The sequence below is a fragment of the Polypterus senegalus genome, chromosome 12 (assembly GCF_016835505.1).
Source record: "Polypterus senegalus isolate Bchr_013 chromosome 12, ASM1683550v1, whole genome shotgun sequence".
In the NCBI taxonomy this organism is placed as follows: Eukaryota; Metazoa; Chordata; class Cladistia; order Polypteriformes; family Polypteridae; genus Polypterus; species Polypterus senegalus.
The window spans coordinates 28887546-28908321 of NC_053165.1; the positions used below are offsets into that span (position 1 = coordinate 28887546).

The window sequence follows — 20776 nt, forward strand, 5'->3', positions numbered from 1 at the left end:
CTACTATGTTGCTTTATAAATGCTTCTGCCCTTATATCTCTTCTAATCTTCTTTATCCAAGCATCTCTGTTAATGTTTTACAACCAGCATTGATGATATTCAATAAACCATAGACATCGCCCAGTCCCAAGAATTTTAAAAATCAGTTTATGGGAACAGGCAAAAGAAAACGCACACTGGAGTCTATCATCATATGGGAAATAAGCATACAGAGTAATTAGACCAGAACCTTTATATATTTAAAAAAAGAGGGAAACTAAATGCAATTATCTCAATTTTGTCAAATATAATTGCACATTGTATGAAAAGCAAAAGATTTGAGCAATCTGCAAATTGAGCAATGTATAACAGTATGTTTTAAGAATCTTAAAGTAGTATATTGCAAACGCTTTGTCACAAATTAGTATTGAACTATTACTAAAAGCTATTACTTTTAGTAAATCTAAAAAAGAGAAAGAAATATCTACTTTCTGTTATACTTTCCATCCATTCATTATCCAACCCGCTATATCCTAACTACAGAGTCACGGGGGTCTGCTGGAGCCGATCCCAGCCAACTCAGGGCACAAGGCAGGAAACAAACCCCGGGCAGGGCGCCAGCCCACCGCAGAGCACGCACACACACACACACACTAGGCACAATTTAGGACTGCCAATCTACCTAACCTGCCATATTCTCTAATATCTAGCACCACATCCAGCTAATTTTTTCTGTGTATAACAATCAAAGTGTATTGGTGCTTTCCCTTGTGTACAACAAGAAATTCAATTTAGTAAATGTCACTCCCATGTACTGAGAATGATGCATAAACATAACCTTTAATAGGTTACTTAAGGAATCTGGACATAACTATGTTGTACATTTCTATCAGGCACTGTAGACACTTAATCACTTTAGGTAATAGCTTGATATAGTATAGTGAATTCATATACAGTACAGTATTTGTAGCACAAACACATTTAATATAATCTCTACTGCAAAATTAACAAAGGTAATTAAACAAGACTCAGTTTTGCTCTTAAGGCAAAATAAAACGTGTTGCTTCTAAAAAGTAATGGTAGGATAAATTCTGCACATTAAGGCATTTTTTGCATAAGGCTTCCATGAGCCCATTCTGATCTATATAAAGGTTCACAAATAGTGCCTTTATTATATCTAGCTTAGTTTTGTCCTATTTGTGTGTGTGTGTGTGTGCACATATGAAGATATATTCACGCATATAAGCACAAACATATGCAGTGCACATAGATGAATCCACTTTCTAACCTGATTATCCACCTCAAAGTCACAGTTTGCCTGCTTATCCTGGGACACTGGGTAGGAATCTTGGAGGGAGCACGGTCCCATCAAAGTACAATCAAATGCATACTCGCACTCACTCATCCTGCTGTAATTCAGAGTCTCCAGTTATTCTAATTAACCACAGATGGGAGGAAAACTTAGAATACACAGAAAACCTCACAGTAACATGGAAAAAAACATGAAAAATCCAGTGTCAAGGCTGGAGCTCTGAAACAGAATTCTGGTGCACTGTGCTGTGCATGGCTTTAAAACACTGGTGAAGATATTATATACATTAGCTTTGATGCATATCATGTTTGCCTGATAGATCCTCAGAGACATATGTTGTCTGGAGCCATGTGCCATTAGCAAAGCAGTTAGACAAATTCTATCCACAAGTAAGAATCTCTTGATGACTCTAAATAAATCCAGTTTAAAACTGCATGACAGAGAGATTCTGTCATGATCCTCATCTATGAAAGAAGTGTGGCATTAATGTAAATAAGTGCCCACCTCTTCTGCTTGTTAGGAGGTGATTGATGCTGTGATGGTATTTAGATTCTACAACAGATTTAATGAAATTAATTTGAAGCACTTTTTGTTGTCCTCAATTTGCAAGAAAACAAGTTTTCAGTTGTTTGAGAGCAGTCCTGCACAATGCTGTGGACTTTGTGGATGCAACGTTTGATAAAGATGTTTTAATGGATATTATGTAAGTCTCAATGATCTTTTCCATTTTGTACATTATCCATTTAAAGACCTTGCAGTGAGAGACACTGCAGTTCCCAAACTAGACAAGGATGCAGCAGGCCAGAAATCTCTTGATGGTGTCCCTGTAGAATGTGGTGAGGCAGACTTGCTTTTCTCAGCCAGCAAAGGAAGTGGATATGCTGCTATGACTTCCTGGCAATGTGGTGCCGTTAAATGACCAAGGAAGGTCATCTGCCAGGTGCACACCTAGGAATTTGGTGCTCCTGACCAATTCCACTGCAACACCTTCAATTTGCAGTGGGGAATAGACAATAGGCGCCTTTCTGAAGTCAACAATCATCTCTTTCGTCTTGTCCACGTTAGGAGACAGATTGCTTCACTTGCACCAGTTGTCTTTCTATTCTGTAAGCTGACTCTTCCCCATTGCTGATGAGACGTGTACAGTTGTGAGTCAGGAGAGTGAACAGAAGTGGATCAAAATTACACTCATTCACATAGGTCCAGAGTTGGGAATATTTTTTTCCTTGCTTTTAAATGTAAAATAAAAAAATATTAACAGTATTATTTCATCATTTTATTATTCTTTTATCCTGTTAATTGTCGGAGCATTTACTGCTCTTCTTTATATTAAGATTCATCTATACTGTATAATCAAACCAAATTAATATATGCAGTGTGATCACAATGTACGGGATGTGTATTTGACTTACATGACCCGAGAGAGAAAGATTGGCATACAGACATAAATAAATAAATAAAATAAAGGGAACGTGTGGAGAGGAGAGTCACCTCATCATATGAGTTTCAGAGCAGTTTTCTTATTTCACATTAATATTTTTCAAGTGTGTTTTGCATCATATTACAGGGAATATCACCTTCCACCAATTAAAAATGTATCTTAGTAAAGGGCAACATGAAATAATTATCCAGCACCGCTGGTCATCTATCATCATACAGACAAAAAACTTATAATTTAATTAATTAATTTTTCATAATAATGGTAAAATTTGTTAGAAAGTTGACACAGAAGGCTATGACAGAAAGTGAAAAAATGCAGATTTGTAAAAAATATATTTGTATGGCTAATGGGTAATTAGAGAAACCTGCTGCTGAGGATTAAGAATAAGCTAAGGGAGTTTAACATTTAAGACACTGAAGGAATTGCTGCTGAAAATGGGATTTTGCAGCCATATGTAAATAATAAATCAAAAACAGTAATTTGAAGCATTCATAGCCATTAGAAACACTACTAATGCCTTGGCCACATTTTCATATCAATTTAATGGAATCCTGGTAATGAAAGGTATCAATTTCTTCTTAAACATAAAACTTTTTGGGTGACCCCAGACTTTTGAACAGTAATAATAATAATAATTCTTTGCATTAATATAGCGTTTTTCTCACTACTCAAAGCGCTCAGCAATTGCAGGTTAAGGGCCTTGCTCAAGGGCCCAACAGAGCAGAGTCCCTTTTGACATTTACGGAATTCGGACCGGCAACCTTCCGATTGCCAGTGCAGATCCCTAGCCTCAGAGTATGTACGTGTGTATTGTCACATATGTGTGCCTTGAGGACAGCTTAAAGGTTCTGGTGGTGGTAATTCTTCATCAGTTAACAATAGGGCAGTGTTTTCTAATGCTTCTTGTGTTCCTCCTTCTACAGACCAGCATGTATAAAGTGCATATGTTGTGTACGCCCATTTCCAAACTCACTTTCAGATGGATAAAAGCTGGGCATAATGCCACGCAGATTTTCATGGCAGCAAGTGCGTATGCACTTTTCTGCTTGGTTTTTCAAACTGTTGGCACTCAGTTTCAAAGCAGTACCATTGTTTCTGTGTCATTTCCATTTCTCTTTTAGATTCACATCCATGAAGTGTGCTGTATCAAATACATTGAAATTAATTGTATATCATTTACAAATTTAAGGCACTTAAATGTACTCATCCTGTAATAATATAAGGGTGCATAGAATGGCCAAACTATTCCAAATATCATAGCTGGTTTAGTGTTGTTACTGTCAGTGCACCAAAGAGAGTATTTTAATCTGTTTATTGTATTTGTGTGTGGTATTACAGCTGCATAGGTTGTGTGATGAGTGCAGAGGATTATCAGGATATAGCTTCCAGCCCTGGAGGACATTTATAGCACATGCTGTCTCAGGAAAGCCACCAGCATTTACATGGATTCTACTTACTGCGATGTCACCTAGCTTAGTTTAAAATATTCAAAGTTGTTCATTATATTTTTGTAAATATTTGGAAACACAATTGAATGGAAAAAATACAAAGTTATATATTAATCTTTTAATAAAGCTATCAATTTGTAGAGCCCTCCTTTTCCCTTTCACCAATGTAGGGAGCTGAGGCCTGCCCTACACAATATTAAGCATCAGTAGGATTCAGCCATGGAATGAGGTGTCAATCATACCATCAAACAGCCCACTGCATACATATAGACAGACAGATCTAGATATAGACCCCCACTACATGGTGCTTTTTTTGAATCGTTGCATTTTTAGTTTTATTACAACTATACTATATTTGTTAATGTTAATAGTACATTAAGCTGAACTAGCCACAAATATGTCCATCTAATTCCAATATAGAAAGCAATATACAGTATACATATAATGTATCCATATCTCTTATTCTTATCTAAATCAAAGAATGTATTTATAGACTGATATCTTTTCACGAACAGCACTCAACTGAACAAAACAAAATAAAATCAGCTTATTGTGTATAATTTTATCTACCTTAAGGAGTGGACAGTTTTTTCAAAATTGACTGCAGGAGCTAGGCTGACAGATTGTACATTATTATACACTCACAAGGACTGTAATCTAAGAATGAAACGTTAACATTTTTGTTCTCTATCTGAGTATCTCATACATATCAAACAACGTAAACTTTTATAAATTATATCTATACAAACTCTACACAGTGGAGACATACACACAAACACACACATTTTATATATATTTATCTCCTGGAAAACACAGTCTCACTTTATAAATTCATGCACTCTCACACTGTGGCATTTCAGCATTTTAATCGTCGCCAATTAATCTTGACCACACAAAGCCTGAGTAAACACGCAAAGGTCCAGACTGTATCTCCTCCTCCACTGTGTTTCCCATCATAATATCTGTAGCATAATACACTACTGGTTAGTTTGTATAAGAGTCTTTTTTGCACCGTGGAACTGTACTTAGGAACACCATACTTTTATAATACATTTCAATTTTGATCTAGGCTTATCAATGATAAAAGATGAGCATTGCTTTGAGAAACATGCCAAATAGTAGCACTAGTATCCTGCTATACAGTTTTACCATGCCAAATGGGACATCAGCATCCCAAAGTAAACAATTTAGAAAACAAAAAATGAAGTTAACATTAGGCAATGCAACAGTCAAAATCCTAACTAGTGTCAGACAGACAGAAACTCAGGAGCAGGCAAGTTCAGAGACAAACACTGTCTACTTACGTTCACTTCGGTGATAGCTATATCAACAATGCTACCAACAACAATTAAGGCATCAAATGTATTCCATGCATCACAAAAATAGTGCTGCATTGGATAAAAAAAATAAGGAAAAAATAAAGAAAAAGGAGAAAACAAAAGGAGAGAAGAGAAAAATAAGAAAAGAAAGAGGTTACATGTGAATATTCAGGAAAAAAAAAAGAAAACAAAAGGAAGATGATAATGCTTATCTGCTTCAGCCATGAGGTGTAGTCCTGGTTAGTCACAGTGTGCTTAGTCAGAGCAAGGTAAAATAAAAAAAAAATAATAAACAAATTTAAACCTTGGTTTCAGACATCCTACCTTTCACCACCCTACCCATATTGCATTTCTTTTTTCTTTTTATATTTATGAACTCTGATTTCAATGGCAGCAAGAAGAAATTTGACTGAAAAGGAAATGCAGAAAAATGCACCACAGCAGCAATAGCAGGAGAGAGAAAGAAAGAAAGAGGGAGAGAAAGAGAAAGTAAGAGAAAGAGACGGAAATGGAAAAAAAAAACAAAAAACAGAAGGGGTATTTGAAGACTGTGAATAGAAAGAAAAATAAAAGACTGACAGACAGACAAAGAGAGGGTGGGAAGGTTGTGGTATACTCACATTGATTTCACTCAGTATGACGTCTATTATGCTGCCAATTACGATCAGGAAGTCAAATACATTCCATGGATCACTAAAGTACCCCTATATCAAATAGAGGGGGCAGGTGAAGGGGGTAAAAAGGCAAGTTAGACAGGCATGATTAATTGTGAGCGTTGTTTCTTTACTGTTAAACCACTTTCCTGTACATATAAAGTAGGGGATTTATGTGTAATGGCCTGTCTTGGTTAATGTGTTCCACAGTAATGTTAACTAGAATGTGTTAGACATATGTGGTTCAAGGAGCAGAAGTCCCTGCAGGCAGTTTGTTGACTTATTGTTGTTCTAACAGTTTCTTCAACCATGCAAGTGCTCTCACCCTTTTCAATAAACGAGGTTAAACATTGTTATATTTATGTTCTGCCCCGATGTTGTACAAATTATGGGCAGTCATGATAAAAATGAAATACTTACATATAAAATGGTGTAGTTTTAATGTTTATTGTAAAGGCGCAGGATGACCACACAGGAAAACTATGGCAACTCTATGTTCTTGTGTTATCCAAAAAGCTCTGCTCTCATATTTTAAGTGCAGAATAATTATGAGAGCATTCAAAACTGGGACAATAAACCTCTGAGTCTTAAAAAATAATACCGTAATTAGTTGACAATGTATTATTTAGTATGAAATGGCAGCAAGAAAATGGATTGTCTAGGGCTATAAAATAAAAAAAATGAAGCATGTAAAACAAGGAATAGAAATGAATCTGTAAACTATTGAATAATTATTGATTACATGTACTTTCTCAAGTTAGGGTCATCATTCATTCATTCATTCGCTTTTGACTAAGGAAGGACATCGTGGCAGCATGTCAAGCTGAACTTACTACAGTGATCCAGGCATCATGTTATCTACACCAACGTGATGCTACAGCAAAGATCAGTTCATTTTTAAATTTGGTGGAAACTACCATATAACCATTTCTTGCTAAATATTTTGAATGGAATAGGAATAGCCAAACATGCACTGGTTTAGCAAGTTTATTTATAAGTTTTAGTTAAGTATGAGCATTAGTAATAACCTAACATATGCTACACCCAAATCTGTTACTATTAAAAAGTATAAATCTTTCCCAAAGGCTAGAGTTAAGAAAGTGTATAGTGTTAACACATATAGTATAATATTATATTCACAAGCATGTTTTTTTCATATTCTTCCAAAGTGACCCACATTATGTTTGGCAATTAAAAAATCCTAATATCAAAGGGATTATTACATTTAAATTTGTAGTAAATGTTATACATTTCATAAAAATATAATTACAGTATAAAGAGAGGATGAGCCTAGTATATATAGTCACCACTCTCAGCAATTCATATTTAGAAGCAATGCAGAGATAATGTTAACCAGAAAAAAAGAAATCTTAAAATGCATTATGAATTTCACCAAAGCTATTCGCCCCATTCTCTGACACACTTGTTTCCTGTGCCTTGATATGTCAAGCTAGAGATTTGCCTGACAGTGAAAAAAGAAAAGAATGGAACACACAGAGGAGGACAGACACTGGGCAAACATTCATAGAAAACACAGAAAAGTTAAAACCTTCTTGATTCCCATTATTACCAGAGCATACAAATGTATTTTTGCACCAATGGAAATAGTACATATTTAAACTTTTACTCAGATAGCTTCCTCACTTTAGAGAATACCTTCCATCTTCCAAAAAGTATAATGACACTCTTGTAAAAACACAGTCATCTCTTCAAATGAACATTTAGACAACCAGATACACACTTTTAAAATACATTATAAACCATGTGTAAGCTGATTCATTTATGTATATAATTTTCATACAAAAAAAACTATACCTTTAAGTTTATTAATAAGTCATCCGAAATGTGTACATATTTAACCATTCACTCATATCTCTTAACATCAATACATAAAGGAGCATTTCATTTTCACTTAATCTTTATACAACATACGATGTAACAGCCTTTTAAGTCATTCCTTCTGGTAACCCACACAAGTGCTGGTGAGTAAGATTAAAATGTTTTCATATGAGTACATTACAAAGCAGAAACACTTTTTGAGAATTAGACATAAACATGGAAAAAACTGTAAATAAATAAACCTGCATTTAGACAAAGGACTAAAGTACAAGAATTGGTACGCTTAAAAAAAAAAGACTCTCTAATTAATATTTTTGTATAGATGATTTAGGAAAGACCGTACTACTGAATGAATGTGTGTTCATATGTTAACATCATTAAAAAGTATTAATATGTGATCTTAAAAATCCACTTAAGCTGTGACAGGTTTTCTATTTTAGTGAACATTTTTATGAACAGTTGAATAATTACCATTGGCAAAACATTACATGCTATTGCACACATTTTCCTTTTATAATTTACTTTATACTGGACATTCTCTGTAATATTTGACTAGTCTGTTCTGCAGGTGACAATTAAAAAGCATCAGCAACGTGTCAATTACTGCTGCACATTCCCTGTGTCCCACTGAATGTACAGGTTGTTGTTTAGTAATGATCTTCACTTGATGCATACCACTGCAAAAGCATTGATGACCATGCTACTTCAATATACTACTTGCACCAGATAAAAAACAACATTGTCCTTTGTTTGCTTTTGTGGGCTGAGAATAAAAATTGTTGCAAAATCCAGCAAGAAATGATGAGTATATAACTTTTATCATAAATGGATAGAGTGAGGAGTGGGTGGAAAACAAAGTTCGTCATTTACACCATTCCTAGATTCAGTCTGCATCTTGCCACAAAGATGAAATTAAAAAATAAACCCATCAATAAATGACTGACAGCATGGCAATATCAATGCCTCTGTTTAAACAGGAGCAATGAGAGGATGGTCTAACTCTTATGAAACATAGGCCTAAAATGTTTACCTCAACCAAAAGAAAGAGTCAGCGTACATTTGTTTTATTTAACTTCACATAAATCATTTCTTCTATGCATTTTCTTTACTCCCATAATCCAGTACAGGATCCCTAAGTGTCGAATTCTATCCTAGCAAAGCTGGATGCAGTTCTTCACAGGGCCGTGCATAATAATAAGTGCAGTTGGAATTCATGATAAACTAGGCATCATATCCGTAGGTATCAGCTTATAATGGAGTAAAGAAATGCATTGGCATTGATTTCTGATACTGTATATTGGACATTTGATACAAAGTGATGACATTTTAAGTATAAGCCACCAAAGTAATACTAGTACTGGACATTGCGTGGCACTGTTTTAATGTTTGACGTCATCTCCCACTATGAATGTCAACAACAACAAAATAGCAATATGCAACACTTTCTCGGTTTGGCTGGAGTTAGATTTATAAAACTGTCTTACAAGATTAGATACCTAGAAGTACATCGCCTAGATAAGCATACTGCCTACTTCAGAGCTAAAAGGGAAAACCTAATTTGTTTGCTCTGTAACCTACAACCCCTTTATCAATTAAATTGTCAGAAGAGAAAGTTAATATTTTTAGTCAAGAAAATCAAAAAGTATTAATCTGATATTATAGCAGCAGTACATCATGTGTGTATTTAACATAATTATGAATTAGCACAAAAATATTTTGTATGTTGCTTTTTTTATTTCTTCCTGAAGGCTAATTGGTAATGGTTGCAAATATTTAAGAAAAAATAACTAGTATAATGTCACATAAGTAATCCCTTCATAGAGAAATTTACTTTCAATTTACACATAAACAAAACTAAAAAAATATAGAAAGTGATGAACATCAATATTGGCTTTAGCAGTGAGACACAGAAAAAGACAGATAATAGGAACTAGCTGGGAACGTGCATATTGGTGTACGTAGGTTAGGCGCACTAGCAACTCAGAATAAGTGGAGATGACAATGAGTTTTTTGTCCAAATATGAGGTTGCAAAAAGGAAGGAAAAGATTTTGTATGCGCTGCATTCAAATGTAAGGTGGGAGCATTGAATCTTTGCATTTTTAAAATCTTGTAGGAAACAGGCCATCTAAAGTACTATTTTTATTAAATCAAACATCTAACTACAGAAATGTAAAATGCTTCTGCCTGTTGCTTCAAAAGTGCAATTGTGTATTTCAACATCTGATTCACAGTGGCGGAATCCTGTTAAGAATTAAATAGTTTTTCCCTCATCTCTTTAAATGTTACATTGTGCCTTTGCTTAAAAAAAAAAAAAAAAAAAAATATATATATATATAAATGAAGAGTGGCACAAATAAGACACTTCTAATAATTTCCTTAGTTATACAATAAATCCCTGCTCTCACGGCATTACCCCATTGAAGGTAAACAGGTCATGCTTTTACATATTTAAAGAGCAGGTAGTCCAGCTCTTTCCGTGTAAACATTCGCGACTATTTGATCTGCTAGCATTTAATAAACAAAGCTCTAGAGCAGTAATTCTCTACCCTTTTGACCTTGGTACCCTGTTTTATCTATTTTTGTTCAATTATGATGCTTAATTAGCAGTAATTTAATGTAAATTAGCCACCATTTCCCCTGAATGGCATACATTAACAAATAACAGTAAATGCATGGGTGTTTAATACTCAAACAAATACAGTCCCCATTTGTGACTGTAATTGGCAATTTTGGCTTGTTTGATATTCACAAGTTTTTCAAAATCAGGGGTAAATGAAGAGAGTAAACTAGCAGTAAATTCACCACTTGCAGTATTAAGAAAATGAAAGTTGTACTGACTTAATACCAATAGACAGTAATATTAATATGGAATTGTGTAACTAAGCAGATAAAATGTCACAAGTAATAATTTTGGTAACATTTTAAATTTCTACTTCTATTTTTACTTTTGCAAAACTAGTAAACTAGTCCATGGACTTTGAGCTGACATGCTGCACCAGGTGGATTCAAAGTCCAATTAGAATGTTTCTTTGTGTGTTTGCACACAAACATACAGAACATACAGAAATACTCACTACTATACAGGTAGCTTACTGGGAACATGATGTGTCTGTTTTCAGGTATACATCTATGTGAAGGAAAATCTGTATTTTATCTTAATCCAAACCTTACCAGCCAGTAATATGCCAAAATTTGAACTTTTAAACCATAGAGTATATTGTTATTTAGGCCTACAGTATTCTCCTGTCTAGGCATTCACTCTTTGAGCTGGTTTCCAGCAAAATGGGCTGCAGTGTGTGTCAATGTGTGTATCTGGATGATTAATTATATGTGAATTTTGTGATTTAGGATTTCTTCCCAAAATTCATCAAGTAAAAGGAGGCAGAAAGGGTTATTTTACAATCGACATTAAAATCTTATCAATTTGGTAAAAACATTCCATAACAATGGAGACTGATAGGTTATACCTTCAAATAAGCGAATGACTTTCACTGTTGTGTACTGATATACACCTGATGCCAATGTTTTACTACATAAACAATTTACACAAACAGGAGTAAGTGCTACGTTTTTAAATACTGAGATCCTGACTGACTTGACTTTGAAACGGTGCAGTAATTAGTAGTTGGATAGTGCTCTGTTTTGAGAGTTTCCCTGACTCTGAATTGAGCCACACAGATGTACAGTGGATGTAGGTAATGTCACCCCAATTAAACAATATGTTTATCACATGAATTCTGGTAAACTAGAAGCACTGCTGATGACATAAAGTACTTTACTATTTATTATTTAATAGAACACAGTTTAGTTCAGAAAGGAAGTCCATGAAATGAATTCCGAAACTTCACCAGCCACTGCCCGTGTTGTTTATCCATTTTTTTTACAAAAAAAGCTATTAGACAAAATAAGGGCACAAACAATGCTATGTAGGGATGAAGAAATTTTTCTGTAAGGATTGTAAAGGATACAAATCAGCCATCATCTCTTTTTGTACCTGTAAAAAAAGTTCTAATTTCATGTGATACAAAGCTATTATTCATAACACTAATAATAATTGACCGTTGACAATCTGTGAACTAAAACGTTTGTAAAGATTTTAGAAAAGATATGTGTTTTCTTGATTTAGCTTGCTCTTAAGTTTTGTGTTTTCCACTGCAGCCAACATCCTGTAACACTGCCACATTCTTGCTTTTCAAATAGTTATCGCAAAGGCAGGTAGCGTGACACCCTCTTTATTTTCTTACTGTTATGTAAAACATACAGTTTACAATGCCCTTCAGGACAAGTTCTTGCATTACAGAAATTTCTCAGCAACTGAATATGTAAAAGTTCAAGCTGAAAAGACTTGATGTGTCTTTAATCTACAAATTACCCAAAGATTTCCATTATTATTATAAACAATGTTTTCCAAATCACAATAAAACTGCAACATTTTTGGAATTTTATTTGTTTCTTTTCTATTTGATTTATTCAGGTACCAGTGTGGACTATTTGAATTTGAGCTATTTTTCTGCCACTCAGAAAATAATTAACTTGCATTATTTTACCATTATGATTGTACCTCTACCTCTACAGAAGCGTGCAAATGTGGAATCAAGCAATTGTAACGGGCCTGATTTAAGTTAGTGCAGGTTTAGTTGCATAGAAGTGAAAAGGTTGAAAGAAAGAGATCTAGAGAAAGCCATGTTTGCCTCAACTGAGGGCCAGTTGGAGGGGGAGATTTGATAGGATTCTAACCAGCACGAAACAAATTTAAGCGTGACTGCTCAATGATAAAGTTCTAGATCTGGTTAGGCAATCCTGCCATTTGTTTATTATGGATCATTAAGGCAATGTGGCATAGTGGTTAAGGCTTTGGACTTCAAGCCCAGAGGTTATGGGTTTGATTCCTGCTACTGACACAGAGTAACCATGATCAAGTCCCATCAATTGCCTGTGTGCCAACTGGAAAAATCAAAAACAAGAAATTAAACCATTTGTATTTCAAATTGTTTAAGTCATCTCGTTAGCCAAATAACTAAATGTAAATGGATCAAAGTGACATCTTCAATGGAAGGTTTTTGCCATTCAAAAAATATGAGGATGAGAGATACCTGACTTAATTTCAAAATTTAGTGGAAGGGGAAGAAGGAGCATTTCACTAATGAAATCAAACTGATGGGAAAAGTTCATTTTAATAACAGATAATCTGAACCAAATGAAAAGGGGCATATGCCCAGGAGGAAAGAGAATTTTTACCACTTTAAAAAATGCTGTTGTAATTTTAAAAGGCATTATCATGCAATATATGTACTTAAATATGTCTTAGATATTGAAAGTGTAAAGGCTAGCGAGGTACCAACTGAAAACTAGGCCCTTTTAGGGGAAGAAGAGCAGACTGGGCACTATCTCACAGGAGTTAAATAAGTTCAGAATGTGTGAGAGGCAAGAAGGGGTGTCGCCAAGGAAAAGTTGTATTCTGTCACGATGCAGCAAGATTTTGTGGTGACCGGCACTGAAAATGATAGGACTGACTTTTAGACAGCAATGGCTAGAAGCTCAAGAAAGCGATTCAGAAGATAAGGGAGGAGTGGACAACCTATCCGACCCCATCAAAAAACTGGAAAGGCAGTAATGTAATTGAGTCAGGGAATCATGTGGGGGTTGCTCCAGTAGTATGGGGTACCAGAGACCCCGATAAGAGCTGTTCGGTCCCTGTACAACCGGTGTCATTGCCGGCAGTAAGTCGAGCCCGTTTTCATTGAGAGTTGGACTCCGCCAGGGCTGCCCTTTGTCACTGATTCTGTTCATAACTTTTATGGACAGAATTTCTAGGCGCAGCCAGGGTGTTGAGGTGATCCAGTTTGGTGGACTCAGGATTGGGTCACTGCTTTTTGCAGATTATGTTGTCCTGTCTGCTTCATCAGGCCGTGATCTTCAGCACTCTCTCGCAGCTGAATCAGCACCTCCAAATCTGAGACCATGGTCTTCAGCCAGAAAAGGATGGAGTGCCCTCTCAGGGTTGGGGGAGAGATCCTGCCCCAAGTGGAGGAGTATCTTGGGGTCTTGTTCACGAGTGAGGGAAGAATGGAGCGTGAGATCGACAGTTGGATCGGTGTGGCGTCTGCAGTGATGCGGGCTCTGCATCGGTCTGTCGTGGTGAAAAAGGAGCTGAGCTGTAAGGCAAAGCTCACAATTTACCAGTCGATCTACGTTCCTACCCTCACCTATGGTCACGAGCTGTGGATAGTGACCGAAAGACCGAGATCGCAAATACAAGCGGCTGAAATGAGTGTCCTCCGCAGGGTGTCTGGGCTTTCCCTTAAAGATAGGGTGAGAAGCTCAGTCATCCGGGAGGGGCTCAGAGTAGAGCCGCTGCTCCTCCGCATCGAGAGGAGTCAGATGAGGTGGCTCGGGCATCTGATCAGGATACCTCCTGGACGCCTCCCTGGTGAGGTGTTCCGGGCACGTCCAACCGGGAGGAGGCCCCAGGGAAGACCCAGGACACGCTGGAGGGACTATGTGGGATTCTCCCGGAAGTGCCAAAAGAAGTGGCCTGAGAGAGGGAAGTCTGGGCCTCTCTGCTCAAGCTGCTGCCTCCGTGACCCGACCTCGGATAAGTGGAAGAGGATTGATGGATTAATGGAAAATAACTGCAGAAGGAGATGAATAAAGCATCTTGATTAATGTAATTATTACTAAAATTCTATTTGATGCATGGCCTACCAGTTGAACACCTTTGCTGTAATCTAAAAGCTGGGCAACAAGGAAGGTTAGGTGCTGTAACAACAACATGGTGATCATGTCTCATATTATCCAATGCCATTTAAGCACAAATAAAGCACATGAAGATGGCTTGGCAAAAGCAGTTCAGCATCAGAATTTATCAAAGAGATAAGACGATAGCTTCAAAATCAATGGGCTCTTCTCCTTGTGTAACAATAGAGTGGCCAGACCTGTGTCATTGATTGTAATGAAATTGACTGCAAAATTCAACATCTGAAAGCAAAAGGCTGTTTCAAAACAATGAATAAAGGTTTAGTGCAGTTCCTCTGAGTTGGATAACAGTAATAGAAAATTGAGGCTTCATCTTCATAAAGCTTAGGTAAAGTCTGATTAATAATGGAGAAGTCAGTATTACAGTTGGAATAGGCAGAAAATAAGTTGGAGAAGAATTCAAAAAGTCTATTCACCTCATTAGTAAGAAGTAAGAACACCTGCTTTATTTCAAAATATAGTGATAGAAGGTCATAGCTTAGATTTACACGGCCCAGAGCCCTGCAATTTACTGGGCCTAGCCCTGGTGACATAATATCTGGCCTGTGTGTAATGAATATCAAATTCTCACTTTTGGAGGAAAATTGAATTCTGCTTTGTTCTTAAACTTGAATTTAAAGATTCATAATCAGGGTTAAGGTGGAATGAACAGCAGAGATGCCACCCATGGGTTCTCAAACTAGATTTCCTCTAAATTTGGGCTGCACCTTGATTTGATATCTATGAAAATCAAGAGACATGAGGCAAGATGCATCCTTGGACCAGTCAAACACTGTTACTAAACAGTTAAGAATTAATAATTGGTATTTGAACACTAAACAGCACATACCCATACTCTTAAAGCATCTTCCACAAAATACCATTGGAGACATGGTCCTATGTTTTTTCCAAGGCAGGAACAATCTCTGGATAGGGCGCAGACCCATGACAGAAAAGGTAAACATAATAGTTGCAAAAGTACAGTATCATATAATAAATATAGCATTATTCTATGATCACATGTTGCATAAGAATGTTATTGTATTTTGTCCTAATTTGGGTTGAAACTTTCTTCGATTTTATCTAAAAGGCATACTTTGTCTAATATCTACAATAGTTTTCTATTAATGACAATGTGTCCTTGAAATGTGAACTTGAAGTTCAAAGGCAAGTCTGGTTTTATTAAATAATACAGTTTAATTAGCTTATTGTTTATTATCTACCACTGCCCCCACATTGATTTAATGAGAAGGGTATTGTTGTATTTGCCAGTCAAAATGGATCATTTCTTTGTTACTATATTTCCGATGCTGGTAATTCATTGGGACAAAGTCACACTTAACTGTAGTTCCATCACTAGAACTGGATTATGATTTTGTTGATAGCAAAGATTAAAATTACATCTATAATATATGGCAGGTTTTGCTGCCAGGTCTCATATGACATCATTTGCCAGAAAAAATCAGGGACTTTATTCTGGATTATTACAGCTGCTTCCGTTTTAGAGTCACTTCTGGAACAGTAACATCCGTATTTCATTGACTGGAGAAGGGCATAGTCACTGGGTGTACTGTGTCAGTAATTCTATTCGCCTTGGCCATGAATATCCTCATTAGATCAATCAACACAGATGGCATATAGAGGTCTACTCACTAGGTCCGGTGTGTGGCAGCCCCCTGTTGGAGTGTTCAAGGACGATCTGACAGTGACTACAACATCAGTACTGGGCTGCAGATGGATCCTCTAAGGCCTTGAATGCCTCATCAATTGAGCCCAGATGGCCTTTAAGCTAACCAAGTCCTGAACCCTAGCCATGAGTAAGGAGAATTTAATGGACAAATACCATCAATCACCGAGATGCCAGATAAAAGCCTGGGAAGGGTCTTTAACAGCACATTGAGGGACACAGGTGCACTCCAAGAAACCAGCAGAGAGTTGGGAACCTGGCTTGTAGTGGTGGACAAGTCAGGTCTGCCAGGAAAGTGCAAAGCCTGAATTTATCAGCATGGCATCCTGACATAACTCCTGTGGCTGTTACTCCATTTTTCATTAGAATAGTGTTTAAATTAATCTGATATGTTTGTTACAAAAGTGTAAAAATTTAAGAAGTTGTATTGTCAGCTGAAAATGGCAGTAATTAATATTGTAATTAAAATATTATTTTGTTCTTCCAAATTGCACTTTTTTGTTAACAAGAGGCAAAAGTAAAAAGATAAAGTAATACAAATTGGTTAAAACGTTGTGTTTCATAATGTTAAAATCTTCAATTATAAAATGTAACAATTCTAAGTCAACAGAGCTGTAATATTGAAGTAGTCCAGAGATGTACCTCATAATGTAATGTGCAAGAAAATAAGCCACACTTGAAGTCATTTTAAGATCACCTCTGGTGTGCTCTTTTCTTTAAAACCTCATTGAAGTAGCAGCACTATGTAGTACTTTTAAACAACCAACACAAATAATGATTAGAAACCCCATTGTTACTTTTGATGCAAGTCATGACAATATTTGTATGTAAATTGTATTTTACTATTAATTGCATTTTTAATTAATTGCATATTTGAATAAGACTTTTTTAAAAACATTAGTAAGATACAAAATGTCTTGTAATTGAGGATCTGCCAGTAAAATAAAAGACACTCATTATTAAAATAGGCCAGTTATGGTCTGGTACTCAGAAAGATGATTTTCATGCAGATATTTTTGGTTACATTCACTGCATAAAAAGTCAGGTTGCTTTCAAAAACCCTGTAGGAATCATCTGTGGTGTGCCCATTCCTAGAAAATCTGATGAATAACATTTAAATAAAACTCTAAACTTTTCAAAGCTATCCCATAATACACAACGCATCCTATCAGTTTCACACTTAAAGTCATAGATACTCAATCTGTAGATGTTGAAATCTCCTTTGTCTCTTCTAGAGCCATGAGAGATGTTATCAACGATCTGTTTCCAGGGCTGCCTAAGCATCCATGACTATGGATTGCTTAAGCTCCGCTTGAGTTAACAAGAAAAACTTTGCAATCGTGTAACCAACTGGCCCTTGACTGGAAAACCAAATACTGGACCCAGATGAGAGAAGTTGATTTTGCATATATCTGTTATTCCAGTTCTCCATACATGTTAATCAGGGGAGGAATGTTGATTAGACAAGAATACAGACTTGATCTTGCAGGTTTTGGGCAGGAGATATGGAAGGACGGAATGAGTCTGAAATGAGCAGGCAGAGGCAAGTGATGGGACCAATCTTCTTAATGATTTTGTAAGACTTAATAAACCTTGGGGTTAATTTCCAGCAGAACTCCTCAACCAAAGACAGTGAACCACACATTCTGTTAAAGTTTATAATTTGGAGGAATCTTATATTTCCTATCAACACAAATCTTGACAGAGGCTCAGGTAGTCAATGGACACTAACCAGTCTCAGCTCAACCCACCTGAAAATTCTGCTGAAAACTTGAGAGACCAAATGCCACTGATGATGTGGAAGGTGTTCTAACACAGGGTTTAAAACTAAATAGACATTTGAAAGGTGGTATTTACGTTGATTGTGAACAGTGAAAATATCCCTGAATGACTACAGTGATCATATTTACCATATTAGATGTACATATCACCATCAACATGAATAATGGCACACCAAAAATGTTCATTTGTTTTAAAAACTCAAGGATGACCAGAAATTGGAGAATCCCACCCCATTACAGATTATTTTGAGAAGTATAGTAACTCATCTGGAATCCTTTCAGAGAAGCATCATTCACTTGAACCATAAATCTTTCCGAGGGAATTTTAAATTCTGTATTTTACTCTGAACCAGTTATTTCACTTTGGGTTGAATGGCCAGGAGACTTTTCGTTTTCACCTCTGTTTCTGTTTTATTGTACAAAGTTAAATTGGCTAAAGAAGAATTCCTATCCAGCTTAACACACATTCAACTCTTTCATGGAAACTAAATTCGATTTTTATTGCTGTGTAAATAATAAAATGCTGTTCAGTTCTCTGACACCAATAGCATTTCTCTTCCAATGCTAATTTTATGGTTATTAACTTCCTGTACCTAATATCATAATTCTTTTCAGGTAATCTCTAAGAAGCTCTTGAATGCCATGTTTTGGCAGCAGTGTGAAAGTATTGTTGTAGCTCTCACACTATAAGCATCTACATTTGAATCAAACAGTAAAAAAATATTTGGGTGCTGAATAACAGGGGTCTCATTTATAAAACTTTGTAAAGATTCAAGCATGAAAATATGCTCACAGGAAAAAAGAAGAAAATGTGTAAAAAAGGAAAAATCAGATATATAAAACTTATTGAAGGCACATGTCTCCACAATAGAACCTTTATAAATTTCAATCTCTTTGTAAAGGTGGAACGCAGCTTTGAAATATCAGTATATGGAGCAAGCTAATCAAACTCATACGTATGCAGTCACGATGTTGAAGAACTTCATTGCCTGGTAAAGCAGCCTCCCATCTGTCACAGCGACCAACTTGCCTTAAATATACACGTTCCCCTGTCAAGTTTTCCTTCATAAATATCAACATTTGTGCAGGAAGCTGCGTACGTACATTTTGAGACATTTATTGCATCCAGAAGAGATATAAACTAAGCCCCAGTTGCTGCAGGGAAGATAATCTTTATAGTCTTGGTTATGGGTAAGATGATTGTGCTAAAGTTATTAATTAATCTCCAATAATATTTGGCAAAACCCTCAAAGTGTTCTATCTGCTAGAGTTTGCAATTGGCCATTTCCTTATAGCCATATTTTTGTTAAATCCATACTCAATCTGGTAGGTGCGCTTTGATAACCTAAGAATAAGACATACGTTTGAGGGAATGCATTTTTTTGTCAACGTAGCCAATGGAACAGACAAAAATGTTTGTTATTGTCAATTGAAACAAAGTTGCAAGAAACACTTTATAGATTTCTGCAGTAATTAAATCTTCAACTAACTCTCAATAATTGAAACGGTCTGCTTAAACTAATAACACACAAACAATTGTACTTCTTGTCATTACTGAACACATTGTTTAAAATCCACTGTCATTGCTGAAAAAGTTTTTAAAAGATAACTGCAGTCAGGTGTTCTAATAAAGGACCTGTGCTTGGATGTGCCCTGCATTATGGAAAAGATACAAAAAGTTTGGTTTGTAACAGAGTCGACTCTTCTCAAAACAAAAATTCTCAGTTTTTCAGTGCAGTCCAATATAGAGCATCAGTGTGTTTCTAGTTTAAGATATTTTTTAGTTTTAGTTTTCATTTAGTTTTTGATTTTATTTTCTCATTTACTTTCAGTTTTTCACCATTTTCTACTTTTACTTTTTATTTAGTTTTAGCATTTTAGAAATTAACTTTTACATTTTGTCACATTTTATTAGTTTTGCTTTACTTACCGAAAATGTCCATGTGGACACTATTTTGCAAGTTTGAAAGCACAGTTTTCTTTATTATTGTCAAATGTTATAAAATGAATGTTGTACCTGTCTACTTAATTCATATATTTTTTCTGTCAGTGACAGAACTCAGTTTTCTCCTAATAATGTTACAGTCTGAGGCTTCCACTATAAACAGAAAATGAAAGAATCAAAAAGTGTGCTCTGATATCAGTTTTTACTCTAACCTGCTAAAAGTTTACGCATATGGTCATTTATTTTCATAAACAGTTTCATTTTTATTTTTGAGATTCCCTTTGTGAGAAGTAAAATTACTGGACACAAGCACTTTGATTTTATCTTTAATTTTGATATTTGCTGATGTTGACTTTATAATCTGCTAATTCCAAATTTTAAAAGTGTTTTTTTTTTCACGGAACTCTTAGCTTGGTTATTTTTTTTAAATACTGTTGAAGTCACTGATTGAATTGTGTTACTAAAACCACAACTATTAGCAGAAATGGAGATGAAAGTTTTACAGGAATATTATTTACATGAAATACTGACATCTCAGATAATTCACTTAATAAGCAACAGGCAAAACCTGAGGAGATCTTCTGACCCTAAATGGAGGATGTAATTTAAACAAACATGTAGAAATCAAAATAATGT

The 20776-nt window shown here is 35.7% G+C and overlaps 1 protein-coding gene across 9 annotated transcripts in view; it reads right to left on the minus strand.

Moving 5' to 3' along the window:
• Positions 1–20776, minus strand: part of LOC120540046 (voltage-dependent L-type calcium channel subunit alpha-1C-like) — a 1017626-nt gene that overhangs the window by 79678 nt on the left and 917172 nt on the right. For 4 of the 9 annotated variants that reach the window (XM_039770501.1, XM_039770500.1, XM_039770502.1 and 1 more), the window contains exons 30-31: positions 6120–6203; positions 5485–5568 (exon numbers count right to left, since the gene is read on the minus strand). The exons of 1 other annotated variant lie outside the window; for it this stretch is intronic. In XM_039770501.1, coding sequence (XP_039626435.1) covers positions 5485–5568; positions 6120–6203 — 168 coding nt within the window. The remainder of the gene's footprint in view (positions 1–5484; positions 5569–6119; positions 6204–20776) is intronic. 4 more of the 9 variants (XM_039770506.1, XM_039770505.1, XM_039770504.1 and 1 more) reach the window with 2 other exon arrangements.